The 27,204-nt window shown below is 38.0% G+C and overlaps 1 protein-coding gene and 1 long non-coding RNA gene across 9 annotated transcripts in view; one reads left to right on the top strand and one right to left on the bottom strand.

Moving 5' to 3' along the window:
• LOC138744720 (uncharacterized) overlaps positions 1-27,204 on the top strand; it is a 60,921-nt gene that overhangs the window by 18,300 nt on the left and 15,417 nt on the right. For 3 of the 4 annotated variants that reach the window (XR_011345720.1, XR_011345717.1, XR_011345718.1), the window contains exons 3-4: positions 16,382-16,571; positions 19,196-19,337. This is a non-coding gene — a long non-coding RNA (uncharacterized lncRNA). The remainder of the gene's footprint in view (positions 1-16,381; positions 16,572-19,195; positions 19,338-27,204) is intronic. The other variant, XR_011345719.1, reaches the window with a different exon arrangement.
• terfa (telomeric repeat binding factor a) overlaps positions 9,989-27,204 on the bottom strand; it is a 55,323-nt gene continuing 38,107 nt past the window's right edge. For 3 of the 5 annotated variants that reach the window (XM_069901289.1, XM_069901293.1, XM_069901291.1), the window contains 2 exons: positions 19,490-19,545; positions 9,989-10,503 (listed from right to left, as the gene is read on the bottom strand). In XM_069901289.1, the coding sequence (XP_069757390.1) occupies positions 10,345-10,503; positions 19,490-19,545 (215 nt within the window). In that variant the 3' untranslated portion in view covers positions 9,989-10,344. The other 2 variants (XR_011345716.1, XM_069901292.1) reach the window with 2 other exon arrangements.

Here is a 27,204-nt window from a genome sequence, read left to right as displayed (position 1 = left end):
TTGCCTGTTCCTCACAATCTCACGACACATTGCATCAACTTTTCTACCATTTGCTCTTTTCTCTACCCTCTCATTCTGGTTTCCATTCTCCTGCCAAACTAGTTTAAACCCTCCCCAACAGCAAACCCTTCCCTCCAGAATATGCATTCTCCTCCAGTTCGAGTGTAAACCATCCTTTTTGAATAGGTCATACCTTTGCCAGAAGAGATCCCAATGAAATACGAATCTGAACTCCTGCCTCCTCACCAACTCTTCAGCCACACACTCATCTGCCAGGATTTCCTCTTCCTGCCTCACTGGCGCTTGGTAAGGCAGCACTGCAGTGATCACCAACCTTGAGGAGCCTCTTTTCAGCTTTCTTCTTAACTCCTTAAGTATTCCATGTACATGCCATCAATCACATTTGGCTGTACTGACAACTATTTTTTTTTATGGCCAACAGGTAAACTAAAGTTGAGGTCATTTAAAGATTACATGCTGATATTCATTAAACTTAGTTAATACAAGAACAAGCACAATAAAACCTCTTATCCAGAATTCAAGCAACTGGCAATCTCGAGGAAAATAGATTAATTTTAAAAATTAAGAATAAATATAATGTAAATTTTAATTTGTAAAATTAAATATTCTCTGAAGAAACACGTCAACGTTTGGTGAAAATAGGAGCAAATTTCAGCCAGCAGCGTGCCCTTGGTTGTGCAACAAGCTCGTAGCAGCTTGTTGAGTGAAGTTGTTTGAATAAAATGGTGTTGCCCAGGATGAAGAGCTGATTGATGCCACTCATGTTGGGAAAATTCTCTTAAAATGTCTCCTTACTAAGCAGGGGCTTAGTAAAAGTCTTCCTTTATTAGAATACAAGTATATTTGTAAGGCTTTATCTGTAAACTTGGGGGAGCGGGGTTAATTATGTTATTTTTCATCTTTCAGGCAGCTCCATGGAGGGGGGGGGGGGGGGGAAACCAACAGATGCAGCGATGGTTTTAATGTTTTCAAAGGTGACTGAAATGCTTTACAGTTCATGTATTAATGCATGAAGTTTGCTCAGTGCAAGTAGAGTATCTTTGCCTTTTAAACTGTTTATTCTTATTGCAGGTGTATTAGTTAATGTAAGAATCCTGATTTTAAAAATTTCCATTTTTAAGTTTTGGGATCATCCTATACATCTTAACGCAGATGTATTAGGCATTGTAAGAGTGTCCCTCAAGCAACCCAAAAACTCGCTTATCTGGCATCTACCAGTCCCCATAGGTGCCGGGTATCATGGGTTACACTGTAAATAGCCTATGGCCACTGTGACTATGCAAGATTGTGATTGGTAGATACCAGATAAGTGTATTTTCCATTTGCTTGAGACTCACTCTTTCAATGCCTAATACACCTGCTTTAAGAATATCACATTGTATAGGACAATCCCAAAACTTTAAAATGTTACTTTAAAATTAGGGGCCATCCTATACAAAGGGTCTAAAATTCTGACCTTGATGATGAAATCACACCACCACCACAGTCTTCAGTGCAATTTTGTGTGTTCCCCACTTGTTATTTGTGAAATCCTGCCTGCTGTTGGCTCTGCACAAGCTTTAAACAGCCTATTACAGGAAACGACAGTGGTTTATTTCAAAATATCCAAATAAAATTTAAACCTTTAAATAATTTGTTAATAAAATATTGTTTGGCTTTTAACAGCATCCACTTGTCAGCACTAAGTGCCATATTTAAGGGTGCTGTTTTATACAAAGAGTATCACTCAAAACCAACATTGTAGGTAGAAATTCTGGGGTCGTCCTATACACGAGTCATCCAATCTGACTTGCAATATTTCAGATACAAGTAAAAAATCAGTTACTTTCGGTTTCAAGTTACAATGTTTCCCAGAACTTGCAATATGTTGCAGTTTTGTCATGTTTTTTTTCTGTTTAATTTGTGCTATAATAAAGGTTTTCAATAAAACAAATTTTAAGTGTGCATTGTAGTAATTTTTTTTCCCCCAGTTTAAATTGTGTTGTATAAAAGGTTTTCAGTGTTTACATTTTTTAAAAGTTAGAGGTTTCAACTTGTTTCAACTTACGATGAGAGTCCTGGAACTCTCTATTATAAGTAGGGATCTACATGTATACCGTACTTATCATCGCAAGTAGATTTTTAGACCCTGGTTGTACTCCCCTTATTAAAGTACTTGAAATTTTTTTTAAAATCATTATTGTAGTCCTTAAGTAAAGTTAACTTTAATCAGGTATTTCCAGTAACTGTGGTAGATGACCCAATGATAAATTCCTCCTTTTGCACTGTATGACTTTCACCTTTTTCCAGTTTCTTACACATCCCCCTATTCTGCTTTTTTTTTAATTTTTTTATTTTTCACACCATAAATCACATCAGCCATGATATACACTTTTTCTTTTTCACACATATACAGTGACTTTTTCTCCCCCCCCCTCCCTCCTCCCAAGCCACCCCCCACCCCCCCCTCTCATCCATTTTAGGTATACAATCTAGGTTGCATTAAGCCAGTCAGACAATGTTGTCATTCAACAAAAATACACCAGAAATTCTACTGAGTCCATTCTTTTCTTTCCTTCTCCTTCCATCAACTTAGGTAATGTTTGTCCCCAGTAGGTTTTCGCTATTGTATTTAATGTAAGGCTCCCATACTTGTTCGAATATTTCAATATTATTTCTTAAACTATATGTTATTTTTTCTAATGGAATACATTTATTCATTTCTATGTACCATAATTGTATTTTCAAATTATCTTCCAATTTCCAGGTTGACATAATACATTTTTTTGCTACGGCTAGGGCTATCTTAACAAATCTTTTTTGTGCATCCTCCAAATCAATTCCAAATTCTTTGTTTGTTATGTGACTTAGGAGAAAGATCTCTGGATTCTTTGGTATATTGTTTTCTGTTATTTTATTTAATATCTGACTGAGATCATCCCAAAATTTTTCTACTCTCTCACATGTCCAGATTACATGAATTGTTGTTCCCATTTCTTTTTTTACATCGAAAACATCTATCAGATACTGTTGGGTCCCATTTATTTAACTTTTGCGGTGTAATGTATAGTCTGTGTAACCAATTATATTGTATCATACGTAGCCTCGTATTTATTGTATTTCTCATCGTTCCAGAACATAATTTCTCCCATGTTTCCTTTTTTATCTTTATATTTAAATCTTGTTCCCATTTTTGTTTAGTTTTACCATTTGTTTCCTCATTCTCCTTTTCTTGCAGTTTAATATACATATTTGTTATAAATCTTTTGATTAACATTGTATCTGTAATCACATATTCAAGGTTACTTCCCTCTGGTAAACTCAAATTACTTCCTAATTTATCTTTCAAGTAGGATCTCAGTTGGTAATATGCCAGCGCTGTATCTCCAGTTATATTGTACTTATCTCTCATTTGTTCAAAGGATAAGAATCTACTTCCTGAAAAACAATTTTCTATTCTTTTAATCTCTTTTTTTTCCCATTTTCTAAAGGAAAGGTTGTCTATTGTAAAAAGGAGTAGCTTATTTTGCGTCAATATTAGTTTTGGTAATTGATAATTTATTTTATTTCTTTCTACACGAATCTTCTTCCAAATATTGAGGAGATGATGTAATACTGGAGAAGTTCTATGTTGTACCAATTTTTCGTCCCATTTATATAATATGTGTTCAGGTATCTTTTCCCCTATTTTATCTAATTCTAATCTCGTCCAGTCTGGTTTTTCCCTTGTTTGATAAAAATCTGATAGGTATCTTAATTGTGCGGCTCTATAATAATTTTTGAAGTTTAGCAATTGTAAGCCTCCATGTTTATACCATTCTGTTAATTTATCTAGTGCTATCCTCGGTTTCCCCCCTCTCCATAAAAATTTCCTTATTATTTTCTTTAACTCTTTGAAGAATTTTTCTGTCAGTTGTATTGGCAATGCCTGAAATAAGTATAGTATCCTTGGAAAAATGTTCATTTTAATACAGTTTATCCTTCCTATCAGTGTTAGTGGTAGCTCTTTCCAATGCTCTAAATCGTCCTGTAATTTTTTCATTAGTGGATTGTAATTGAGTTTATATAATTGGCCTAGATTTTTGTTTATTTGTACACCTAGGTATCTTATTGCCTGCATTTGCCATCTGAATGGAGATTCCTTCTTAAATTTTGAGAAATCCGCATTATTCATAGGCATTGCTTCACTTTTATTTACGTTTATCTTGTAACCCGACACTTCTCCATATTCCTTCAATTTCTTATATAATTCTTTTATTGATAGTTCTGGTTCTGTTAAGTACACTATAACATCATCCGCAAATAGACTGATTTTATATTCCCTGTCTTTTATTTTTATTCCTTTTATATTACTATCTATTCTTATCAATTCTGCTAGTGGTTCTATAGCTAGCGCAAACAATAAAGGTGATAGTGGGCATCCCTGCCGTGTTGACCTGCTTAAGTTAAATTGCTTTGATACATGTCCATTTACTGTCACTTTCGCTAACGGTCCCTTATATAATGCTTTAATCCAATTAATATACTTCTCCAGTAAACTGAATTTTTGCAATACTTTGAACAAATAATTCCATTCTACTCTGTCGAAGGCCTTCTCTGCGTCTAAAGCAACTGCTACTGTAGGTGCTTTATTCCCTTCTACTGCATGAATTAAGTTAATAAATTTACAAATATTGTCTGTTGTGCGTCTTTTTTTGATAAATCCAGTTTGGTCTAAATTTACCATTTTCGGTACCTGTTCTGCTAATCTGTTTGCTAATAGTTTAGCTATTATCTTATAATCTGTGTTTAGCAAAGATATTGGTCTATATGACGCTGGTGAGTGGATCTTTCCCTTGTTTTAGTATTACTGTAATTATTGCTGTTTTACATGAATCTGGTAAGTTTTGTGTCTCATCAATCTGGTTGATTACATCCAGGAGGGGCGGTATTAATAAGTCTTTAAATGTTTTGTAGAATTCTATTGGAAATCCATCCTCTCCTGGTGTCTTATTATTTGGTAATTTTTTTTATTATCTCTTGTATTTCTACTGTTCCAAATGGTTCTGTTAATTTATTTTGTTCCTCTATTTGTAGTTTTGGTAGTTCAAGTTTAGTCAAAAATTCATCTATTTTCCCTTCGTTTTCAGTTCGGTATAATTGTTCATAGAATTCTCTAAAGTTTTCCTTAATTTCTTTTGGATTATATGTAATTTGTTTGTCTTTTTTCCTTGATGCCAATACCATTTTCTTAGCTTGCTCTGTCTTAAGCTGCCATGCTAGGATTTTGTGCGTTTTTTCACCTAGTTCATAATATTTCTGTTTTGTCTTCATTATATTCTTCTCTACCTTATATGTTTGTAATGTTTCATATTTTATTTTTTTATCCGCCAATTCTCTTCTTTTAGTTGTATCTTCCTTCATTGCTAATTTTTTTTCTATGTTTACTATTTCCCTTTCCAACTGCTCTGTTTCCTGATTATAGTCCTTCTTCATCTTGGTTACATAACTTATTATTTGCCCTCTAATGAATGCTTTCATTGCGTCCCATAGTATAAACTTATCTTCCACTGATTCCGTATTTACTTCAAAATACATTTTTAATTGTTTTTCAATAAATTCTCTAAAATCCTGTCTTTTAAGTAGCATGGGGTTTAATCTCCATCTATACATTCTTGGAGGGATGTCCTCTAGCTTTACTATCAATATTAAGGGTGAATGGTCCGATAGCATTCTCGCTTTATATTCTGTTTTTCTTACTCTATCCTGCATACTAGCTGATAACAAAAATAGGTCTATTCTTGAGTATGTTTTATGTCTAGCCGAGTAGTATGAGTATTCCTTTTCTTTTGGGTTTTGTTTCCTCCATATATCCAAAAGTTTCATTTCTTGCATTGATTTAATTATAAATTTGGTTACTTTGTTCTTCCTGTTAATTTTCTTCCCCATTTTATCCATATTTGGATCCAAATTCAGATTGAAATCCCCTCCTATTAGTATGTTCCCTTGCGTATTAGCTACCTTCAAAAAGATATCTTGCATAAACTTTTGATCTTCTTCGTTAGGTGAATATATATTAAGTAGATTCCAAAACTCCGAATATATCTGACATTTTATCATAACATATCTCCCTGCTGGATCTATTATTTCCTCTTCTATTTTAAATGGCACCTTTTTACTAATTAATATAGCCACTCCTCTTGCTTTTGAATTATACGATGCTGCTGTTACATGTCCTACCCAATCTCTCTTTAATTTCTTGTGCTCCAATTCAGTTAAGTGTGTTTCTTGGACAAATGCTATATCAATTTTTTCCTTTTTCAGTAAATTTAGTAGTTTCTTCCTTTTAATTTGGTTATGTATTCCATTAATATTTCTTCTTCTTTGGCTTGGCTTCGCGGACGAAGATTTATGGAGGGGGTAAAAAGTCCACGTCAGCTGCAGGCTCGTTTGTGGCTGACAAGTCCGATGCGGGACAGGCAGACACGATTGCAGCGGTTGCAAGGGAAAATTGGTTGGTTGGGGTTGGGTGTTGGGTTTTTCCTCCTTTGCCTTTTGTCAGTGAGGTGGGCTCTGCGGTCTTCTTCAAAGGAGGTTGCTGCCCGCCAAACTGTGAGGCGCCAAGATGCACGGTTTGAGGCGTTATCAGCCCACTGGCGGTGGTCAATGTGGCAGGCACCAAGAGATTTCTTTAGGCAGTCCTTGTACCTTTTCTTTGGTGCACCTCTGTCACGGTGGCCAGTGGAGATTTAAATTAATTTAAATTAATATTTAAAGTCATATAGTTCAACGTAGCCATTTTATATTTTGTTTATCTTCTCTTTCTGTTTTTCCATCATTACCTTTCCTCCTTTTCCATTTCTGTTTTCTTATTTTCAACTCTTTATAAGACAACATTCCTACAACATCCAACATTTTCCTTATTCTCCTATTTCTATCTTCTTTATCCCCAATCTCCCCTTCCCCTCCTGAGTTGTCCTTTATCCCTTGTCGGACAACCACATCTCCCCTCTCCATTTGGATTTGCGAATCCACTCGCAAGCGTCAACTGATTTTGCAGTGACCGCTATTTCCCCCCACCCAGCCCCCCCCAAGAAAAGATTTCACTTTTCATATGTCACAAAGGTCACTCTTTTAATTCCCTCCTTATTCTCTCTATTCCATTACCTTCCCTTATTAATTCTTGTCTATACTATCTATATTTTCCTCTAAGTACAGATACATTCACGTATGCTCATTGTCTCTATTCACTCTTATACCTCTTTACCAGCATACATATCAATCGTGATCATTTTTACTCTCATTACCCGTCTTCATCCCTCAGTCTATTTTTGTCTTTACCCACATACATATCAATCGTGATCATTTTTACTCTCATTACCCGTCTTCATCCCTCAGTCTATTTTTGTAATTGTTCTGCAAATTTTCGTGCTTCTTCTGGATCCGAGAATAGTCTGTTTTGTTGTCCTGGAATAAATATTTTCAATACCGCTGGATGCTTTAGTATAAATTTATACCCTTTCTTCCATAAAATCGCCTTTGCTGTATTGAACTCTTTTCTCTTCTTTAGGAGTTCAAAACTTATATCTGGATAAATTAAGATTTTTTGCCCTTTATACTCCAGTGGTTTGTTGCCCTCTTTTACTTTTTCCCTTGTCTTCTCCAGTACCTTTTCTCTTGTATTATATCTTAGGAATTTTACTAAAATAGATCTTGGTTTTTGTTGTGGTTGTGGTTTAGAGGCCAATACTCTATGTGCCCTTTCTATTTCCATTTCTTGCTGTAGTTCTGGACATCCTAGGGTCTTAGGGATCCACTCTTTTATAAACTCCCTCATATTCTTGCCTTCTTCATCTTCCTTAAGGCCCACTATCTTTATGTTATTTCTTCTGTTATAATTTTCCATTATATCTATTTTTTGAGCTAGTAGTTCTTGTGCCTCTTTAGTTTTTTTATTATATTCCTCCAATTTCTTTTTTAAGTCTTCTACCTCCATTTCTGCTGCTACTGCCCGCTCTTCCATCTTGTCCATTTTCTTTCCCATTTCTGTTAAGGTCATATCTATTTTATTCACTTTCTCTTCTGTGTTGTTTATTCTTCTTCTTAAATCATTAAATTCCTGTGTTTGCCATTCTTTAAATGACTCCATGTATCCTCTAACAAGAGAAAGTATATCCTTTACCTTGCCTTTCCCTTCTTCTTCTATTTCACTGTACTCTTCCTCTTCCTCTTCTTCTTCCTCTGGGTTGGCCATCTGTTGTTTCTTTGTTGCCCTTTTCTTCTCTTCTTTCTTGTTTCCATTGTCTTCTGTGGTCTCTTCTTGCTGCAGGTGTTCTGCAGCTGTCGTTGCCGGCTGTGGAGATCGACTCCCCAGCTGGTCCCCCCTCCTGTCGGTGTGTTTTTTTTCATGCGCATCGCGCATGCGCGACTCCTCGTGCATGGGCGGTTGCGCACTTTTACTCGGCTCTGCGAGCCATTTTTGTACTCCTATTTCTACCGACCTGAGGAAGCGGGCTTCTCTCTCCACATCGGGCCTCTTTGGACAGGTAAGGCCTTCTCTTTCTTCCTCCGTTGTCTTCTCTTCCTCTCTTCTTACCGTTGATTTTGATTTTTCTTTTTTTGTCGCCATCTTCTTTCCACCTTTATACTCACTTTTCTTTAACTTTTATTTCTGTGCCTTTGTATTTTCTCTTGTTTTTCCCGACTTTTCTGGAGAGGGCTGGAGTTCACCGTCCGGCCACTACTCCATCACGTGACTCCCCTTCCCCCTATTCTGCTTAAGGGTATGCACAACTCATTTATGTCCACCTGGTTGTTTTTATTTCGACATGTTTATGGTTCCCGGGGGCTGTGGGAATACGTCAAAAATAACGTCCTGCAAAATGGAATCTGTCACAAGGCTGGAACTGGTCGCCGGTGTCGCCTACCATCTGAGTAGCAAGGCGTGCCAATTTTAAACTTGTAGAATTTTACTTGTTGTTTTATTCTTATTTATTTTCATTTTTATTTATTTTCCTCAATTTTTTTGCCAGATGCTTGAAGGTGCCAGTTGCTTGAATTCGAGAGGCTTTACTATAGTTTTAAAAATGATATATTCTGGATTATAGTGACTGAAATAGTACATTAGCATACATGTGGAGACCATACACAGCAAGAGCCAAGACAACAGTTTAAAAACCCAAGTGGTAATCAACTTTCCTGTCACAACATTCCAGGTAACAGCCATCTCTACAGTATCCAACCACTTCCTTTTGATATGTAGTGGCAATATCATTGTTCAGTCACCCACCATCAATATTCTAGGATCACCATTGATGAGAAATTCAATTAGACATCATACAAATACAGCAGTTACGAGAACACATCAGAAGCTGGATATACTGCTAACAACCTACAACCTTTGCACTGTTTGCATTATTTGCAAGTCAGGAGTATGATGAAATATTTTCAACTTTTTGCAGAAGTGCAGCTCCAATAGCTCAAGCAGCTTAAATGAATGTTTGCATTCATTCCCTCTAATTCCTGCACAATGTGACTGCAGTGTATACCATTAACAAAATATACTGAACACACTTACCTTATTTATTCTGGCATTATTCACAACATGCAATAATAACAAGTGCAGCAGGCACATAGGAACACAATTTGCAGGTACCCCTCAAGTCAGATTGCATTCTAACTTGGACACTTTCCAACTATTTCTTGTTCTGTGAAAGTTCCTTGACTAGATCGCCTGCAGCTGTTCAGAGCAGTAACTCACTGTCAACTTTCATAGGCAGAGATAGGCAAAAGTGTTGTGCTTGCCAGCAGTGCACAGATCTTAAATAAAAAGCTCCATAATTTCCTATTGTTACTGTACATCTGAACTAAAAAAAACTCTCTAAAACTTGAAGTAGTCGACCCATTACTGAGTTACATTGGTGGATTTCCTTCGTTTTCCCAGGGAACAAAATTCAAACTCTTTATAAAACTTGCAGAAGATTAGTACCATCCAAGGATTACAAAAGAGTCAATAGGTGATTCAGCACTTTTATTGTCTGATGATTAATTTTGAAATGTCAGTGTCCTCAGCATATTTACATTACCCATTACAATTTAAAATGAACATGGTCTTATATTTAAAACATATTCAGTCAGGACAGTATCTGAATACTTCAAAAGGAAAAAAGTTTTATGGATGAAGATATTTCCATAAATGCAGACTTCAAGATGAAACAAGGGCAATTGAAGGCAGCAACTGAGCACACTTTTTCTTTTTTCATTGGAACAATAAATATAAAAATGTACTTTTCCTCTATAATACAAAAATTGCATTTTACATTTCAAATCTGATGAAGAATCAAATCATTTAAAGAGCATATTCTTTCAAATCAATCCAAGCTTTTGCATCGTCCTCCATCGATCTTTAATCATAACACTAGTACGGTCACAAAATGGGTAAGCTTTCAGTATCTTCTGCCAATTTCCTGCTCCAAACCTTTGTACACCCTGTTTAATCCATTCACTTTCTTCAACTGTCCATTTCTGAAAAAGAATTTTAAAAGTGCAAACAAGAAGCATTCATGTGGTTGAATAAAATACAGAATTCTCCTGGACTGAATGGAAGCCAGGACTTCCATTCCTGGTGACTTGTCATAAACATACCTGATAATTAATTGAATATTTTTATTTAAAAATTATAGTCAATCAAGTTAAATAAATATCAAATTATCATTCTTCAGCTATCTTTTGATGTAATTCAACATGCAAGCTTAGAAAGAATCTGCAGTCTTAGAAATCCTTGCTGTAATCTCCAGAAACAACCTTGGATGATTTTCTCCTCCTTAGGGTCATTACAGTTGGACATATTAAATTGCAAGACTTAACGACATTCTAAATTACAGTCATTAAAAAACTGTAAATTCTTTCAATGTATAAGTTTTGAAATCCTTCAATGCAAATTTAAACTTTTAAATTGAAATTAGCAAGATCACCTGTTTCTGAGGGCTGATCCAATTTTGTGCTTTTGGACCGAACAACTTAATCTACCTCTAAATCAGGCTGGTAATGGGTATTTACCTCACATAAATTGTTATATATGATCAAGTCCAGCAGTAAATCGTGCTGTTAGATTGTTATGGGACAGTGCCAAAATGTGGGAATTTATATCCAACAATGAGAAGCTTGGAGTTGACATGAAATTGCTGGAGAAACTCAGCAAGTCATGCAGTGTTCTTTATGTAAAGGTAAAAATACATAACCAATGTTTCAGCCCTGAGCAGGATTCAGAAAGGTGCCTATAATATTAGGGGAGGCGGGGGGAGGCGGGGGGAGGCGGGGGGGAGGCGGGGGGAGGCGGGGGGAGGCGGGGGGAGGAGGGGGGGAGGCGGGGGGGGGGCGGGGGGAGGAGGGGGGCGGGGGGAGGAGGGGGCGGGGGGAGGAGGGGGGCGGGGGGAGGAGGGGGGCGGGGGGAGGAGGGGGGCGGGGGGAGGAGGGGGGCGGGGGGAGGAGGGGGGCGGGGGGAGGAGGGGGGCGGGGGGAGGAGGGGGGCGGGGGGAGGAGGGGGGCGGGGGGAGGAGGGGGGCGGGGGGAGGAGGGGGGCGGGGGGAGGAGGGGGGCGGGGGGAGGAGGGGGGCGGGGGAGGAGGGGGGCGGGGGAGGAGGGGGACGGGGGAGGAGGGGGGCGGGGGAGGAGGGGGGCGGGGGAGGAGGGGGGCGGGGGAGGAGGGGGGCGGGGGAGGAGGGGGGCGGGGGAGGAGGGGGGCGGGGGAGGAGGGGGGCGGGGGAGGAGGGGGGCGGGGGAGGAGGGGGGCGGGGGAGGAGGGGGGCGGGGGAGGAGGGGGGCTGGGGAGGAGGGGGGCGGGGGAGGGGGGGGAGGGGGGCAGGAGGGGGGCAGGAGGGGGGGAGGAGGGGGGGGAGGAGGGGGAGGGGGGAGGGGGGGGGAGGAGGGGGGGGGAGGAGGGGGGGGCGGGGGAGGGGGGGGGAGGAGGGGGGGGGGAGGAGGGGGGGGGCGGGGGAGGGGGGGGGAGGAGGGGGGCGGGGGGAGGAGGGGGGCGGGGGGAGGAGGGGGGCGGGGGGAGGAGGGGGGCGGGGGGAGGAGGGGGGCGGGGGGAGGAGGGGGGCGGGGGGAGGAGGGGGGCGGGGGGAGGAGGGGGGCGGGGGGAGGAGGGGGGAGGAGGGGGGCGGGGGGAGGAGGGGGGCGGGGGGAGGAGGGGGGCGGGGGGAGGAGGGGGGCGGGGGGAGGAGGGGGGCGGGGGGAGGAGGGGGGCGGGGGGAGGAGGGGGGCGGGGGGAGGAGGGGGGCGGGGGAGGAGCAGGGGGTCACAGGCAAGAAAGCATAGGTGGATATGGGTGAGAAAAAAGCTAGTGATAGGGCGAGGGAACAGCTCGATGAATGGAGTGGGAAGGGGCTGAAGCGCTGGAGGAGAGGAGACAAGGAATAGGGTCGAGAGGGAGACAGGGAAGTGGCCATATTGAAACCAGAAAAGTCAATGTTAATGCCATCCAGTTGGAGTGCGGCCAAATGGAATATTGTGTTGCTACTTCAATTTACAGTGCAAGAGGCCATGGGACAGACATGTCGGCATTGATGCAGAATTGAAATGGTTGGTCAGTGGAAGATCATTGGTGCAGACAAAGCAAAGGTGCTCAGCGAAGAGATCTCCCAGTCTCTCCAATGTTGAGAAGGCCATACCAGGAGCACCAGATGAACCCTCACAGATTCATAAGTGAACAGTTGCCTCATTTGGATAGACTGTTTGGGGCCCCAAATGACATTGAGAGTGGAGGTATGGGTGCAAGTGTTGCACTTCCTGCAGTCACAGCTGTCGGTACCAAAGGATCAATTCGTGGAAAGCGACGAGCGGATGAGTGAGTTACAGAGAGAGTAGACCCTGCAGAAAGCCTATCACATTTTAGGTGATGGAAATTTCAGAGGATATGCTGCATGTGGAGGTTGGTGGAGTGGAAGGTGCGGATAAGAGGAATCCTGTTTTGTTGCCTCTAGGATCAGAGGGGTCTTGGGCAGATATATAGGAAAAGGAGGAGATGCAGATAGGTGGTGAGTTGATGGTAGATGAAAAGGCATGTTTTTTTGAAGATGACATCTCAGGTGATCTGGAATGGAAGACTTCATTCTGGGAGCAGGTGCAACTGAAACTGAGAAATTGAGAGAAAGGAATAGAATCCTAACAAAAGGTTGTAAAGATGTGTAGTAGAGGGGGGGGGCATGGCGTGATGGCGTAAGAAGGCAATGAGTCTCTCCGGTTGAACTAATTAATGCCAAAATTTAAAGATTTTGGAAAAGTTTTTTTGAAGGTGTCTAAATACTGAAAGAAGACAATGACTACCAATATAAAGAAGCCGAAAACTCAACTACAGAAGAAACTGCCTTACAAGAGTGTAGAATAATTAAGGCATACTTACCATCCTGAAGCCACTGAGTCAACGAGCCTATCTTCCAAAGTCCAGCGCACTCCAGCCCAGCTAAGTATTACACCAGCGCCCTTCTTGCAGTCACAAGATGGCGCCAGCACTGCGAGTTCCTTAGCTGGCTCTGATACATGTGCCCGTGATATTGGGCGTGCGGATGAGCCAGTCGAGCGACAGATGTTGGTAGCGTTGCATGATCCCGCGGCTGTGCTCGGCGACGCTGGGGAACATCAAAAGACGCGCCTCCGCAAGCGGTGGCGCTGCCGGGCATGCGTGGTGCATCTGGGATCTCCTTGTTAAGGTTTGGGCTGTGGGGGAGGACGGCTGGCAGTGGGTTGAGGGGCTCGGTCCTGCGTCAGTCAGCATGTTAACACATAGTAAAGCTGGCAAATCTATAATAAGTGCAGGTGAAGAGGAGGAAAGAAGTCCTGCCTTATTAGAATGGGCTCAAGCTACTACTGGTGTTGAAATTAAGGAAGGTAGGCCTCAAGAGGAATGGGAGAGTCTACTTTTGATGCAGTCTTTACAGTATTAGAAGGTATTGCTCATCAAATGGGCAATATGTCAACTCAGATGTCTACACAGATGGATCGTGGGTTTATGGATATGTCAGTTAAAATGAATAATATTTGTGAAGAAGTGGCATCTGTGAAGAAAGAAATGACTGCTGTGAAGGCTGATGTTAATAGATGTTTGAAAGTTAAGTGCAAGATAATTTTTAAAAAATTGAAGAGGCATTTCATGATTGTGGAAAACAAATGGAACGGAACAGAGAAAAAAATAGAAAAAGTGGAAGATTATTTTGTAGGATGGGAAAATCCAGGAGAGAATTATTGAAGAAGATTGATTCTTTGGAAAATCAAGGATGACAGAATAATGTGAAAATAATGGGACTTCTGGAAGATATTGAGGGTCCAGATCCAGTGAATTAAAAAAAAAGATATATTGGGTGCTGGATTTTTTCCAGATGGTTTGAAATTGGATCAAGCACAGAGCGTTGAAGAAACCTTATCCAGGTCAACCACCTCGAGCAGTTTTAATTCGTTGTTTGAGATATCAGGATAGGGAGATGATTTTGTGAATTGTGGTCCAGAATGCTCAAAGACATCAAACTCCATTGATGGTTCAGGGTAGTAGAGTTTTTGTTACACTGATTCGAGTCATGAGATTATTAAGAGATGCAAGGAATTTAATTCAGCAAAAGAAGTGCTGTGGAAAAAGGGATACAGATTTACCCTTGGTATCCTGCTGTGTTGAAAGTTTTCTATGGGAATTTTCAATCTCAGTTTTTTGAGAATGATCTTGGTGCATTAATTTTTGCTAATTCTTTGCCAGATATGTGAGGAGTTGATCGGCAATTGTCACCTAAGAGGAAAATGTCTGATAAGAAGAATGGACATGGGAATGGAAAGAGAGGAGATATGTCAAAGAGTCTGATTGAAATTGAGAATATGGAACAAGTTTTGGGATTGAAATCATTGGAAATGTGATATGATTGAGCTACGTATGTATTTGCTGAGAGATTCAAGTGGGGAGGGTGGATGAGTGAAGTTTTCGATAGTCATCTGCCACTAGTGTGTTTTTGTACCACACCCAGTTAAGTGGGGAGTTACTACATGGGAGTAGTTTTGGGAGAGTTTTCTTTTTGTGTTTTTCTTTTAGTAAGGGTCTTTTTTCTTGTAGTTTATCAGCAAAGTATTTTTGGGTTTTTTTGAGCAAGGGGAGCCTCCTTTTTTACAATACGTGTGATTTATGTTTTTTTTAAATATAAAATGTCTAATTTTAATTTCGCAACTTTTAATGTACAAGGTTTAAATAATCCGATTAAGCGTAAACAGGTGTTGGCTTATATTAAAAAGATGAAAGTTGATATGGCCTTTTTACAGGAAATACTTTTAACTGAAAAATAATACTTGAAATTGAAGAGAGATTGGGTTGGATTTATAATTTCATCAGCCTTAATTCTAAGGCATGAGGTGTGGCGATTTTGGTCCATAAGAAAATACTGTTTGAACTGGAATCATTTTTTGAAACAGCTGGTCGAATTTTAATGGTGAATTGTAAACTTTTTGCAGAATCATGGACATTGTTGAATGTGTACGCGCCTAATGTAGATGATGAACGATTTATATCTGAAGCTTTTCTGATGTTAAATCAGGCAAAGGAGAATATTTTAATTGGGGGAAACTTCAATTGTATTTTAGATCCGCTATTGGATAAATCTCTGAAAAGGTTTTTTTAATATAAATCGAAGGCGGACGTACAAATGGCATCTTTGATGAGAGATTTGAATTTAGTTGAGATTTGAAGATTAAATCCTACAGAAAAAGATTTTTCATTCTATTCTTCTCAACACGATTCATTTTCCAGAATACATTTATTTTTGGTATCAGCACATCTTCAAGCTCGAATTACTCAGGCTGAATACAAGAGTAGAATTGTGTCTGATCATTCTATGTTATTTATTTCTTATGCTGGATCTGAAGTTATGCAATCAACTTATTGTTGGAGATTTAATGTAATATTATTGAAGAAACCAGAATTTGTTAGTTTTGTAAAAGAACAAATTGCTTATTTTTTGCATATAAATATGAATTCAGTACGGAGTAATTTTATTTTATGGGATACATTGAAGGCATATTTACAAGGCCAAATTATTAGTTATTCGGTGAAAGAAAAAAAGAAATTTTTGGCAAAAAGTTTGGAGTTAGAGAAAAAGATATGATTTGGAAAAAGAGTTTCTGAAAATTTGTACTGAAGATAAAAAGGCAGCATTAACTAAAGTTACGTTATAATACATTACAAACATATCAATATGAGCGTTTAATTCAAAGATCTAAACAACGTTATTATGAATTAGACGATAGAGCTCAAAGTTCTAGGTTGGCAAATGAAAACAGAGCAAGCTTCGAAAACCATTAATGCTGTGAAAAGGAATTCATAGTTACTTATAAACCTCAGGAAATTAATGATCAATTTTCTTTATTTTATCAGAAATTATATACTTCTGAGGGGGTTCGAGATCATGATTCTATTGAATCTTCTTTAAAGTTACCAACTTTAGGGGAAGAGGATGTAAAAGATTTGGAATCTCCATTTACAGATTTTGAGATTAAGGAAGCTATATAACTGATGCCAAATGAAGTCTCCAGGGGATGATGGATTTACTGTTGAGTTTTATAAGGTATGGTGCTTTATGAAGATTTGTCTCCTCTGCTTTTGGATGTACTTCAACAAATAACCCAAGAGCAATCTCTACCAGAATCATGCTCTAGTGCAATAATTACAGTAATACCCAAAAAAGCTAGAGATCCATTAAATGTGGCCTCATATCAACCAATTTCGTTATTGAATGTAGATTAGAAAATAATAGCTAAAATATTGGTGAATAGACTTGCTAAATATTTGCCTCAGTTAGTACATGTTGATCAAGTGGATTTTATTAAAAATAGATATGCTTCTGATAATATTCTTAGAATGATAATGTTGATCAATGCATCGAGTTAGCAACCCAACCTTGACGCAGAAAAAGCAGTTAACCGAGTTGAATGGAATTTTTTTATTTAAAGTGCTAGAAAAATTTAAATTTGGACCGTTTTTTACTGGTTGGATTAAGGCATTATATAAAAATCCAGTTGGCAAGGTGGTGACAAATGGTCAAACTTCTTCATCATTTAAGTTAACGCGATCAACAGGCCAAGGTTGTCCATTGTCGCCAGCCCTGTTTGCATTGGTCATTGAACCGTTAGCTCAAGCAATAAGACAAAATGGTAATATTAAGGGGATAAAGATTGGAGATAATGAATATAAGATTAATTTGCCTCGTATTCAATATCTTTTTCAATCGATCCCTTGTTCTCTTCCAAAAATTTTTTTCAAGATTTGAATGCAGTGGTAAGGAAATTTTTATGGAAGGGGAAGCTGGCAAAGAATAGCATTACAAAAATTGATGTGGAAGTATGCTTTAGGAGGTTTACAATTGCCTCATTTTCAAAATTATTATGAAGCCACACCGTTAAAATTTGTTAACAGGATGTTGGATGTTACACAGCCTCCTAGTTGGGCTAAAGTAGAATTAGCTAGAATTTCTGAATCTCAGGTTCATCAGTTTATATATAAGTGGAATTTAGGTCTATTACAGGGATATAATGTGTCAGTTTTAAAACATTTACTAGGGATTTGGACTATAAAGAATTCTATTATAGGTACTAAAAGTAAGATATCAACTCAAACTCTGTTATATCAAAATAGACATTCCTTTTTCGTTGAATAATAGGTATTTAGAGGAATGGGAATTTGAAGGCATAAAGGTATTGGAGGATTGTTTTAAAGAAGGACGACTTCTTTCTTTTAATCAACTTAGAGAAAAATTTGGAATATCAGTGAATTCTTTATTTGTGTATTATCAGGTTGAGCATAAGTTAGGGATAATTTTGGAAAAGAAATGATAATGCCTAAATTAACAAAATTTGAATTTTTGATTTTGCAATCGCTAAAAAAGGGTTTTATTTCTGATATGTATGCTTTGTTACAGGATAGTATGGATAAGTCAAATTTAAATAAACCTAGAAATAGATGGGAAGGGGATTTTTCTTAAGATATACCTCAGGAAGATTGGGAAATTAAGTGTCAAGATGGGGGTGACTAAATGACAATATAAGATATAATATGGTTAATTATAATTTTCTGCATCAGTTGTATTTGACCTGAGAAATTGAAAAAATATGGATTCAGTAATTTGGATTTGTGCTTTAGATGTGGACACATGTTGGAACATTTTTACATTCAGTTTGGCTTTGTGATAATGTTCAACCATTTTGGGAAAAAAATTTAGAGTATTTTTGGAAAAATTATTTATGATCAAATTGCCATTAGATCCTGAAATTTTTTTTATTGGGTTATACTGTTTCATTGACTGGTTTAGGTTGGATAAGTTTCAGATAGCTTTTGTCCGTTTAGCATTGGCAGTAGCACAGAAATGTATAGCGATTACTTGGAAAGATGATGTAGAAGTAAATATAGTTCGTTGGCAGAATGAGTTGAGATTTTGTATCTGTATGGAAGAGATAACATTTAATTTGTATGATAATTATACTTTTTTTGTTCAAATGTGGTCACCTTATTTGAAATGTATGAGGTTGGAAATATCTTAAGATACTATATAGTTTATTTCTGTATTTGTTACTTTTTTTTGGCTCCCCGTGTTGAGGGTAGGGGGAGGGTGGGATGGGTTTATGTTTAGATAATTTTGATATTATTTTTATGTATTTTGAAAACCTTAAATAAAGTTGTTTTTTTTTTAAAAAAATGTGTAGTTGAGGAGTGGGTTGGGGGGGGGGGAGAAAGAGAGGAGAGAGAGAAATAAAGGGTGGGGACTGTAATCAGAGATGGATCAAGTGAATTTAAGGTCAGGGTGAAAGTTACCAGTAAAGTGGGCTTGTAGAATGGATTGCTCCATGTAGCTAACAAAAAGGCAGGCATAGGAAGGATCCATCCGATTACCCAAGATACCACTTTGACTTGGAGGAAGTGGGATGAAAGGAGAAGTTATTGAGGATTAGATCAAGTTCTGCTTGGCAAAGAGGGGTGATGGTGGAGGGAGACTGGTTGGGTCTGTTGTTTAAAAAGAAACAAAGGACTTTGAGACCTTTGGGGATGGAGGTGTTTTGAGATTGGACATTTATAATGGGAGACCTGGAATTTAGATCAAACCATGAGAAGCCTTTACAAGCTTTCACACTCCCCTCCTGTTTTCTTACTCACCATCTCCCCTCTCACATTTGTTTTCTTTTCCTTCTCATTAAATAGTCTAATGGATTTCCTAAAGCATTTTCAAAACTGAAAACGATTCAACACTTAGAACTCAAAACAGGTTTGTGGATAAACTGCACACAAACGAACATCAATTTTTATGAAGACACACAGGAGACTGGAGATGATGAATCTGAAGGTGAACTTGAAAAAGGATTTCAGCCTGAAATGTTGACCATTCTTTTTTTCCCCACTGATGCTGTTCAACCTGCTGAGTTCCTCTGGTGATTGTGTTAAGCTTCATTTTCTATGTTACTGTAAATTACTAACAAATGAAAGCAAGCATTTTACCTGACGTTTGCTTGAGTTTGAAACATAGCTCTCTGTGGGTGAAGTTCTTCCATTCTCTGTGCAAGAAATCAAAGGAGTGAATCAATTACCATCATTGCCAGTGTAGAAATTTACACACATTTTGCAAAGCAACGCTATCAACTGGAATTTGCAGTTAGTTAACTATAATCTTGTACATTTAAGTTCACATTTTGTGTGCAGCAGATTGCTGAAAATGCAGGGCAGAAATTTTCCCAAGAGTAAGAAACAGTGGATGAGTGTCTGCTGTGAATTGTATGGTTCTTTAGCTAATCAGGTCAAAGTACTATGAACACTGGGTAACAAGAAGGAAATTAAAATTAAATTCATTTATGGGTGCAGAAAGACAAATGTGAGGAAATTAAAAAACATTAAAACGACAAGGAAAATAAACAAATTTAACTTTAATGTTTTAAATCCCAATTAAACCTAAAGGATTGTGATTTTACACAAGTAACAGTTGATTTTTAGTATTAGAATTTTATTTGGTCATGGTCAGACTAATTGGTCCATTAAATTGACAACTTCAATTTTAGTTACAAATTTGATTCTTCCATACAAATATCAAAAACATGACCTTCTAATCAAGCATGCCCTTTCTTAATATTGATAGACAATGGAAATAACACTTTGGTAGTCAGTGCATCATACGATGAATGCAGATTTCCACCACAGTTTTACATTTTTAGTTTTAATACAACAAAAAGAAACACAGACTACAGCCTACTGGATACTGGTTCATGGGAACCAGGATCTGAGAGGGTGCTGATGGGAAGATAGGCTCCTGATTACATCAGAAGTTTGGATCTGGAGCTCGGGTTCCTGATGGTTTGAACTGGAGACCGTGCAACTACAGAGGATGCTGGAACGCTGGAGATGATTCCTCAGACACACGGTGACTCTGAATGGGCTCTCTTTTGCTTCCCTTTCTCCAACTGTTAGTGCATCGGGCAATACTCATGGCCACCTTTCTTTGCCTTACAGCAGATAAAAGTTAAAGTATATTTCAGATTTATTGTCACACCATTTTTGCCTGCGGGCAAGCAGAATTACCACCCATTGGTAGTGCAAAATACTGTACTCAATATACAAACATAAACAAAGAAAATGTAAATAAACTGACTGCAATACAAAGAGAAAATAAAATCAATAAAGTGCAAAATTAAGAGTCCTTAAATAAGTCCCTGATTGAGTTTTTTTTTAATAAATATTTTTATTTTTCACATTGTGAACCATATCAATCAAAATCTCTCTTAAATATACACAGTGGCATTTTCTCCCCTTTTTCCTCACCCCTTTCCACCCCCTCCAAATCCATTAAATGTTCAACATATACAATACAATAAAACCATTAAACAATGTCATCACACAATGAAAATAAACAAGAAAATTGTGTCGTCTACTGTTACATACTGGATCAAGTTATTTTGTCTTCTTATCATTTTAGGGGGTGAAGGTCTGAGGCAAGACCTCTCTGTTATGTTCCATGTACGGTTCCCAAATTTGTTCAAATAATGTGACTTTATTTTTAAATTATATGTTATTTTTTCCAATGGAATACATTTATTCATTTCTATGTACAATTGCTGTACTCTCAGGCTCTATTCAGATTTCCAAGTTGACATTATACATTTTTTTGCTATAGCTAAGGCTATCATAATAAATCTTTTTTTGCACTTCATCCAGTTTGAGGCCTAATTCTTTACTTCTTATATACTTAGAAGAAAGATCTCTGGATTTTTTGGTATGTTGCTTTTTGTGATTTTATTTAATACCGGATTTAGATCTTCCCAAAACTTTTTCACTTTCTCACATGCCCAAATTGCATGTACTGTTGTTCCCATTTCCTTCTTACAGCGAAGACCGTAATCTGATAATGTTGGATCCCATTTTTAAAAAACTTTTGGGGCATGATATATAACCTGTGTAACCAATTATACTGTATCATGCGTAACCTTGTGTTTATTATATTCTTCATAGTTCTAGAGCATAACTTTTCCCATGTTTCATTTTTTATCTTTATGCTTAAATCTTTTTCCCACTTTTGTTTGGGTTTATAGCTTATTTCATAATTTTCCTTCTCTTGCAGCTTGATATACATGTTCGTTATAAATCTTTTTATTATCATTGTTTCTGTAGTCACATATTCAAAGCTGCTTCCTCTGGTAATCTCAGTCTGCTTCTCAATTTATCCTTTAAGTAGGCTTTCAGTTGATGGCATGCAAACATTGTACCATGAGTTATTCCGTATTTGTACTTCATTTGTTCAAATGTTAATAAATTATTTCCCAAAAGACAATTTTCTATTCTTTTAATTCCTTTTCTCTCCCATTCTCGAAAGGAAAGTTTATCTATTGTAAAAGGGATTAGTTGATTTTGCGTCAATAATAATTTTGGTAGTTGGTAAAATTACCAAGTGAACTTTCTTCCATATATTGAGTAAATTATGCAGTACTGGTGAACTTTTATATTGCACCAGCTTTTCATCCCACTGATGAAGTATATGTTCCGGTACCTTCTCCCCTATTTTATCTAGCTCTATCTTAGTCCAATCTGGTTTTTCCCTTGTCTGATAAAAATCTGATAAATACCTTAATTGTGCAGCTCTATAATAATTTTTAAAGTTTGGTTACTGCAAACCACCTTGTTTGTACCACTCTGTTAATTTATCTAACGCTATCCTCGGTTTCCCCCCTTTCCATAAGAATTTCCTTATTATTCTCTTTAGTTCATTGAAGAATTTCTCTGTTAAGGGAATTAGGAACGATTGAATTAAGTATTGTATCCTTGGGAAGACATTCATTTTAATGCAATTTACCCTCCCTATCAATGTTAGTGGTAATTCTTTCCAATGTTCTAAGTCTTCCTGCAATTTCTTCATTAATGGCTGATCATTTAATTTGTACAGGTGGCTTAAATTATTATCTAACCTAATACCTAGGTATCAGATTGCTTGTGTTTGCCATTTAAATGGTGATTCTTTTTTAAATTCTTTATAATCCGCATTACTCATTGGCATCACTTCACTTTTATTTGCGTTGATCTTGTACCCCAATATTTCTCCATATTCCTTCAATTTCTTATGTAGTTCTTTTATTGATATTTCTGGTCTGTTAACTATACTATGATGTCATCTGCAAATAAACTGATTTTATACTCCTTCTCCTTTATTTTTATCCCTTTTATTTTATTTTCTGTTCTTAACAGTTCTGTCAATGGTTCTATTGCTAAAGCAAACAGTGAGGGAGATAGTGGACATCCCTGCCTAGTTGACCTACTTAATTTAAATTGGTTTGATACATATCCATTTACTGTCACCTTCACCAATGGTCCATTATATAATGCTTTAATCCAATTAATATATTTTTCTGGTAGGTTGAACCTTTGTAATACTTTGAATAAATAATTCTGTTCTACACTGTCAAAGGCTTTTTCTGCATCTAAAGCAACAGCCACTGTTGGTATCTTATTTCCTTGAACTCCATGAATTAAGTTAATAAATTTACAGACATTATCCGCTGTTCGACTTTTCTTAATAAATCCAGTTTGATCTTGTTTTACTATATTTGGTACACAATCGGCCAATCTGTTTGCTAATAATTTTCCTATCATCTTATAATCTGAATTAAGTAGAGATATTGGTCTCTATGGTGATGGTGTTAGTGGATCCTTCCCTGTCTTTGGTATTACTGTAATTATTACTGTCTTACATGAATCTGGCAAGTTTTGTGTTTCTTCTATCTGGTTCATTACTTCCAGGAAAGAAGGAATTAATAACTCTTTAAATGTTTTATAGACTTCTATTGGGAATCCATCCTCTCCTGGCGTTTTATTGTTCGACAGCTTTTTTTAATACATCTTGTACTTCCTCCATTTCAGATGGTTTTATCAGTTTGTTTTGTTCCTCTTCTTGCAATTTCGGCAGTTCAATTTTAGCTAAAAACTCTTCTATTTCATCATCTTTCCCCTCATTCTCAGTTTGGTATAATTGTTCATAAAATTCCTTAAAGTTCTCATTAATCTCCATTGGATTATATGTAATTTGTTTGTCCTTTTTCCTTGATGCCAATAGTTCTTTCAGTTTGTTCTGTTTAAAGTTGCCAGGCTAATATTTTGTGTGTTTTTTCTCCTAGTTCATAATACTTTTGCTTTATTTTCATTATGTTCTTCTCCACCTTATACTTTTGTAATGTTTCGTATTTTATTTTTTTGTCTGCCAATTCTCTTCTTTTTGTTGTATCTTCCCTTGCTGATAGTTCCTTTTCTGTACTTACTATCTCCCTTTCCAACTGTTCCATTTCCCGATTGTAGTCCTTTTTCATCTTATTTACATAACTTATTATTTGCCCTCTAATGAAGGCTTTCATTGCATCCCATAATATAAATTTGTCTTTCACTGATTCCGTATTTATTTAAAAGTACATTTTAATTTGGCATTCAATAAATTCTCTAAATTCCTGTCTTTTAAGTAGCATGGAGTTTAATCTCCATCTATATGTCCTTGGAAGGATGTCCTCCAATTCTATTGCTAATAACAGGGGTGAGTGATCAGATAGCAATCGAGCTTTATATTCAGTTTTCCTAACTCTCCCTTGAATATGGGCTGACAACAAAAACATATTAATCCTTGATTATGTTTTATGCCTACTCGAATAATATGAATATTCCTTCTCCCTTGGGTGCTGCCTCCTCCATATATCAATGTTTCATTTCCTGCATTGATTTAACCATAAATTTGGCCACTTTAATCTTTTTGCTAGTCTTTTGTCCAGTTTTATCCAACTTTGGGTCCAAATTAAGGTTAAAATCCCCTCCTATCAATATATTCCCCTGCGTATCTACAATCTTCAAAAAAATATCTTGCATAAACTTTTGATCCCCTTCATTAGGTGCATATATATTGATCAAATTCCAGAATTCTGAATATATCTGACCCTTTATCATTATATACCTCCCTACTGGATCTATTATTTCCTCCTCTATTTTGATTGGTACATTTTTATTGATTAATATAGCAGCACCTCTGGCTTTGAGTTATATGATGCTGCCGCTACGTGCCCTACCCAGTCTCTCCTTAATTTATTATGTTCCACTTCAGTGAGATGCATTTCCTGCACAAATGCTATGTCTATTGTTTCTTTTTTCAGGAAATTTAATAGCCTTTTTCGTTTAATTTGGTTATGTATTCCATTAATATTTATACTCATATAGTTCAACATGGCCATCTCATATTCTGTTTACATCTAATTTTTGCTTCCTCACCACCACCTTCCCCCTTTTCCCCATTTTCATCTCTCAGTTTTCCCTTTTTGAACTCAATGTATGACAACACTTTTTAAAAAAATAAAATACTTCAACAACTCCCACATCTAAAATGCCCATAATGTCCCCCCTCTCTGAGTTACCCCTTGTCCCTTGCCGGGCAACCACAACTCCCCTCTCCATTTGGATAGTGAACCCGCTCTCAAGCGTCAACTGATTTCGCAGTGATTGTTATTCTGTCCTACCCAACCCCTCCAGAAAAGACTTTTATCTTCACATATAACAAAGCTCACCCCCACTTTACTTACTTTCTTCCCTTTTCTTTCCCTTCTTTAATTCTTACTTGTACATTATTTTTACATCTTTATATGTAGTTTGTCGTCGTTCTTTGTTCTTGTTACATCTCTTCATCTCTCCTTCTGTCCTGCAGGCAATCTGCAAATTCTTGTGCTTTCTCCGGATCCGAGAACAGTCTGTTTTGCTCCTCCGGGATAAATATTTTAAGCACAGCTGGATATTTTAACATAAATTTATACCTTTTTTTTGCCATGTTAAACTCCTTCCTCTTCTTTTGGAGTTCAAAACTTACGTCTTGATAAAAAAATATTTTCTGACCTTTGTATTCCAATGATTTTTTGTCTTCTCTAATTTTATTCCTTGCCCTCTCCAGAATATTTTCTTTTGTCATGTATCTCAGAAATTTTACTAAAACGGATCTTGGTTTTTTTTTTGTGCCTGTGGTTTCGGGGCTAGTGTTCTGTGTTCCCTTTCTATTTCCATTCCTTCCTGAATTTCTGGCATTGCCAGGACCATTGCGATTCATTCTTTTATAAATTCTTTCTGTCATGACCAGCTCTATTCTACTCACTTTTTCTTCTGTACTTTTCATTTCATTAAATTCTAATGTCAACCATTCTTTTAATGCACTCATTTGTTCTTGATTTTTAAAAAATCTATATACTGTCCATCTATTTTACATTCTATTCCTCTTTGCAGAGCTTGGTCTTCTTCTTCCTCTTCTTCTGTGTCTGCACCTGTGTTTGTGTCTTCTACTTCTCTTCCTTGTATCTGTGTCTCTTCTGACTTTCTTGTTGAGCTGCTTGCCTCACTTTGCTGGGTGTCTTCTTGCATAGCTTCTTGCTGTTGGTCCTCTTCTTCTGGGCTAGTCATCCATTGGGCCTCCTGTTGCTGTTCTTCTTTCCTATCACTTCCTTTCCTGTCGCTTTCCTCTTCTTCCAGCTGAGAGCCCTGATGTCAGGCATCCCTCAGCTGGTTGAGCTGTGTTAGTTCGCTCCTCAGCTGGGTTCCCCTCCCGTCGGTGTTTTCTTTTTCCTTAGTGTGCGCATTGTGCGCTTCTGTTTGGCTCAGAGAGCCATTTTTGCAGTCCAGCGGTCGGGAGGTCACGACTCTGCAGGGTCGTCACCAACCTTGGGGAGCAGGCTCTTTTCTCCATGACGGTTTCCTGTTTCTTCATACAGGTAAGGCCTTCTCCTTTCTCTTCCAGCGTCTTTTCTTTTTTTCCCCCATTCTTTTTACTTTTTCCTTCTAGGGTACCATTTTCTTTCTTTTCTCCACATCTTTATCTTTTATTTGTTGTGTTTTGTGTTTTCTTCACTTTATTTCTTCTTTTCTGGAGAAGGCTGGTATTCTCCTACTGGCCACTACTCCATCTTGTGACTCAATTGAGTTCATTGTTGAGGAGTCTGATGGTGGAGGGGTAGCAGGTGTTCCTGAACCTGGTGGTGCGAGTCTTGTGGAATCTATACCTTTCTCTTCATGATGGCTGCGAGAATAGAGCATATGCTGGGTGACGTGAATTCTTGATGATTGCTGCTGCTCTCTGATGGCAGCATTCCCTGAAGATGTCCTCGATGGTGGGAAGGTTTTTGGCTGTGATGTCCTGGGCTGTATCCACGACCTTTTGCAGGGCTTTACACTTGGGGCATTGGTGTCCCCATTCCAGACCATAATGCAGCCAGTCAGCACTCATTCCACCACACATCTGTAGAAATTTGCCAGGGTTTCCAATGTCATAACAAACCTCTGCAAACTCCTGAGGAAGTAGAAGTGCTGACATGCTTTCTTCATAATGCCATTACTGTGTTGGGTCCAGGAACGATCCTCCGAGATAGTGACTCCTAAGAACTTAAATTTTCTCACCCTCTCCACCTTTAATCCCCAAATAATCATTGGATTGTACATCTATGGTTTTACCTTCCTGAAGTCAACAATCAACTCCTTGGTTTAATGACAATGAATGTGAGGTTGTTGTGGGTGCACCATTCAGCCAAGTTTTCAATCTCCCTCCTGTATGATGTCTCATCGCCCCTTTTCAAACAATCCATTATAGTCGTTTTGTCATCAAATTTGTAGATGGTGGTGTTGTCATACCAAGCCACAAAGTCGTAGGTGTATAGCGAGTAGAGCAGGGGGTT

This window comes from Narcine bancroftii, chromosome 10 (genome assembly GCF_036971445.1).
Source record: "Narcine bancroftii isolate sNarBan1 chromosome 10, sNarBan1.hap1, whole genome shotgun sequence".
In the NCBI taxonomy this organism is placed as follows: Eukaryota; Metazoa; Chordata; class Chondrichthyes; order Torpediniformes; family Narcinidae; genus Narcine; species Narcine bancroftii.
Note: the sequence above shows the minus strand (reverse complement) of the source record. Positions and strands in the feature narration are given on the sequence as shown.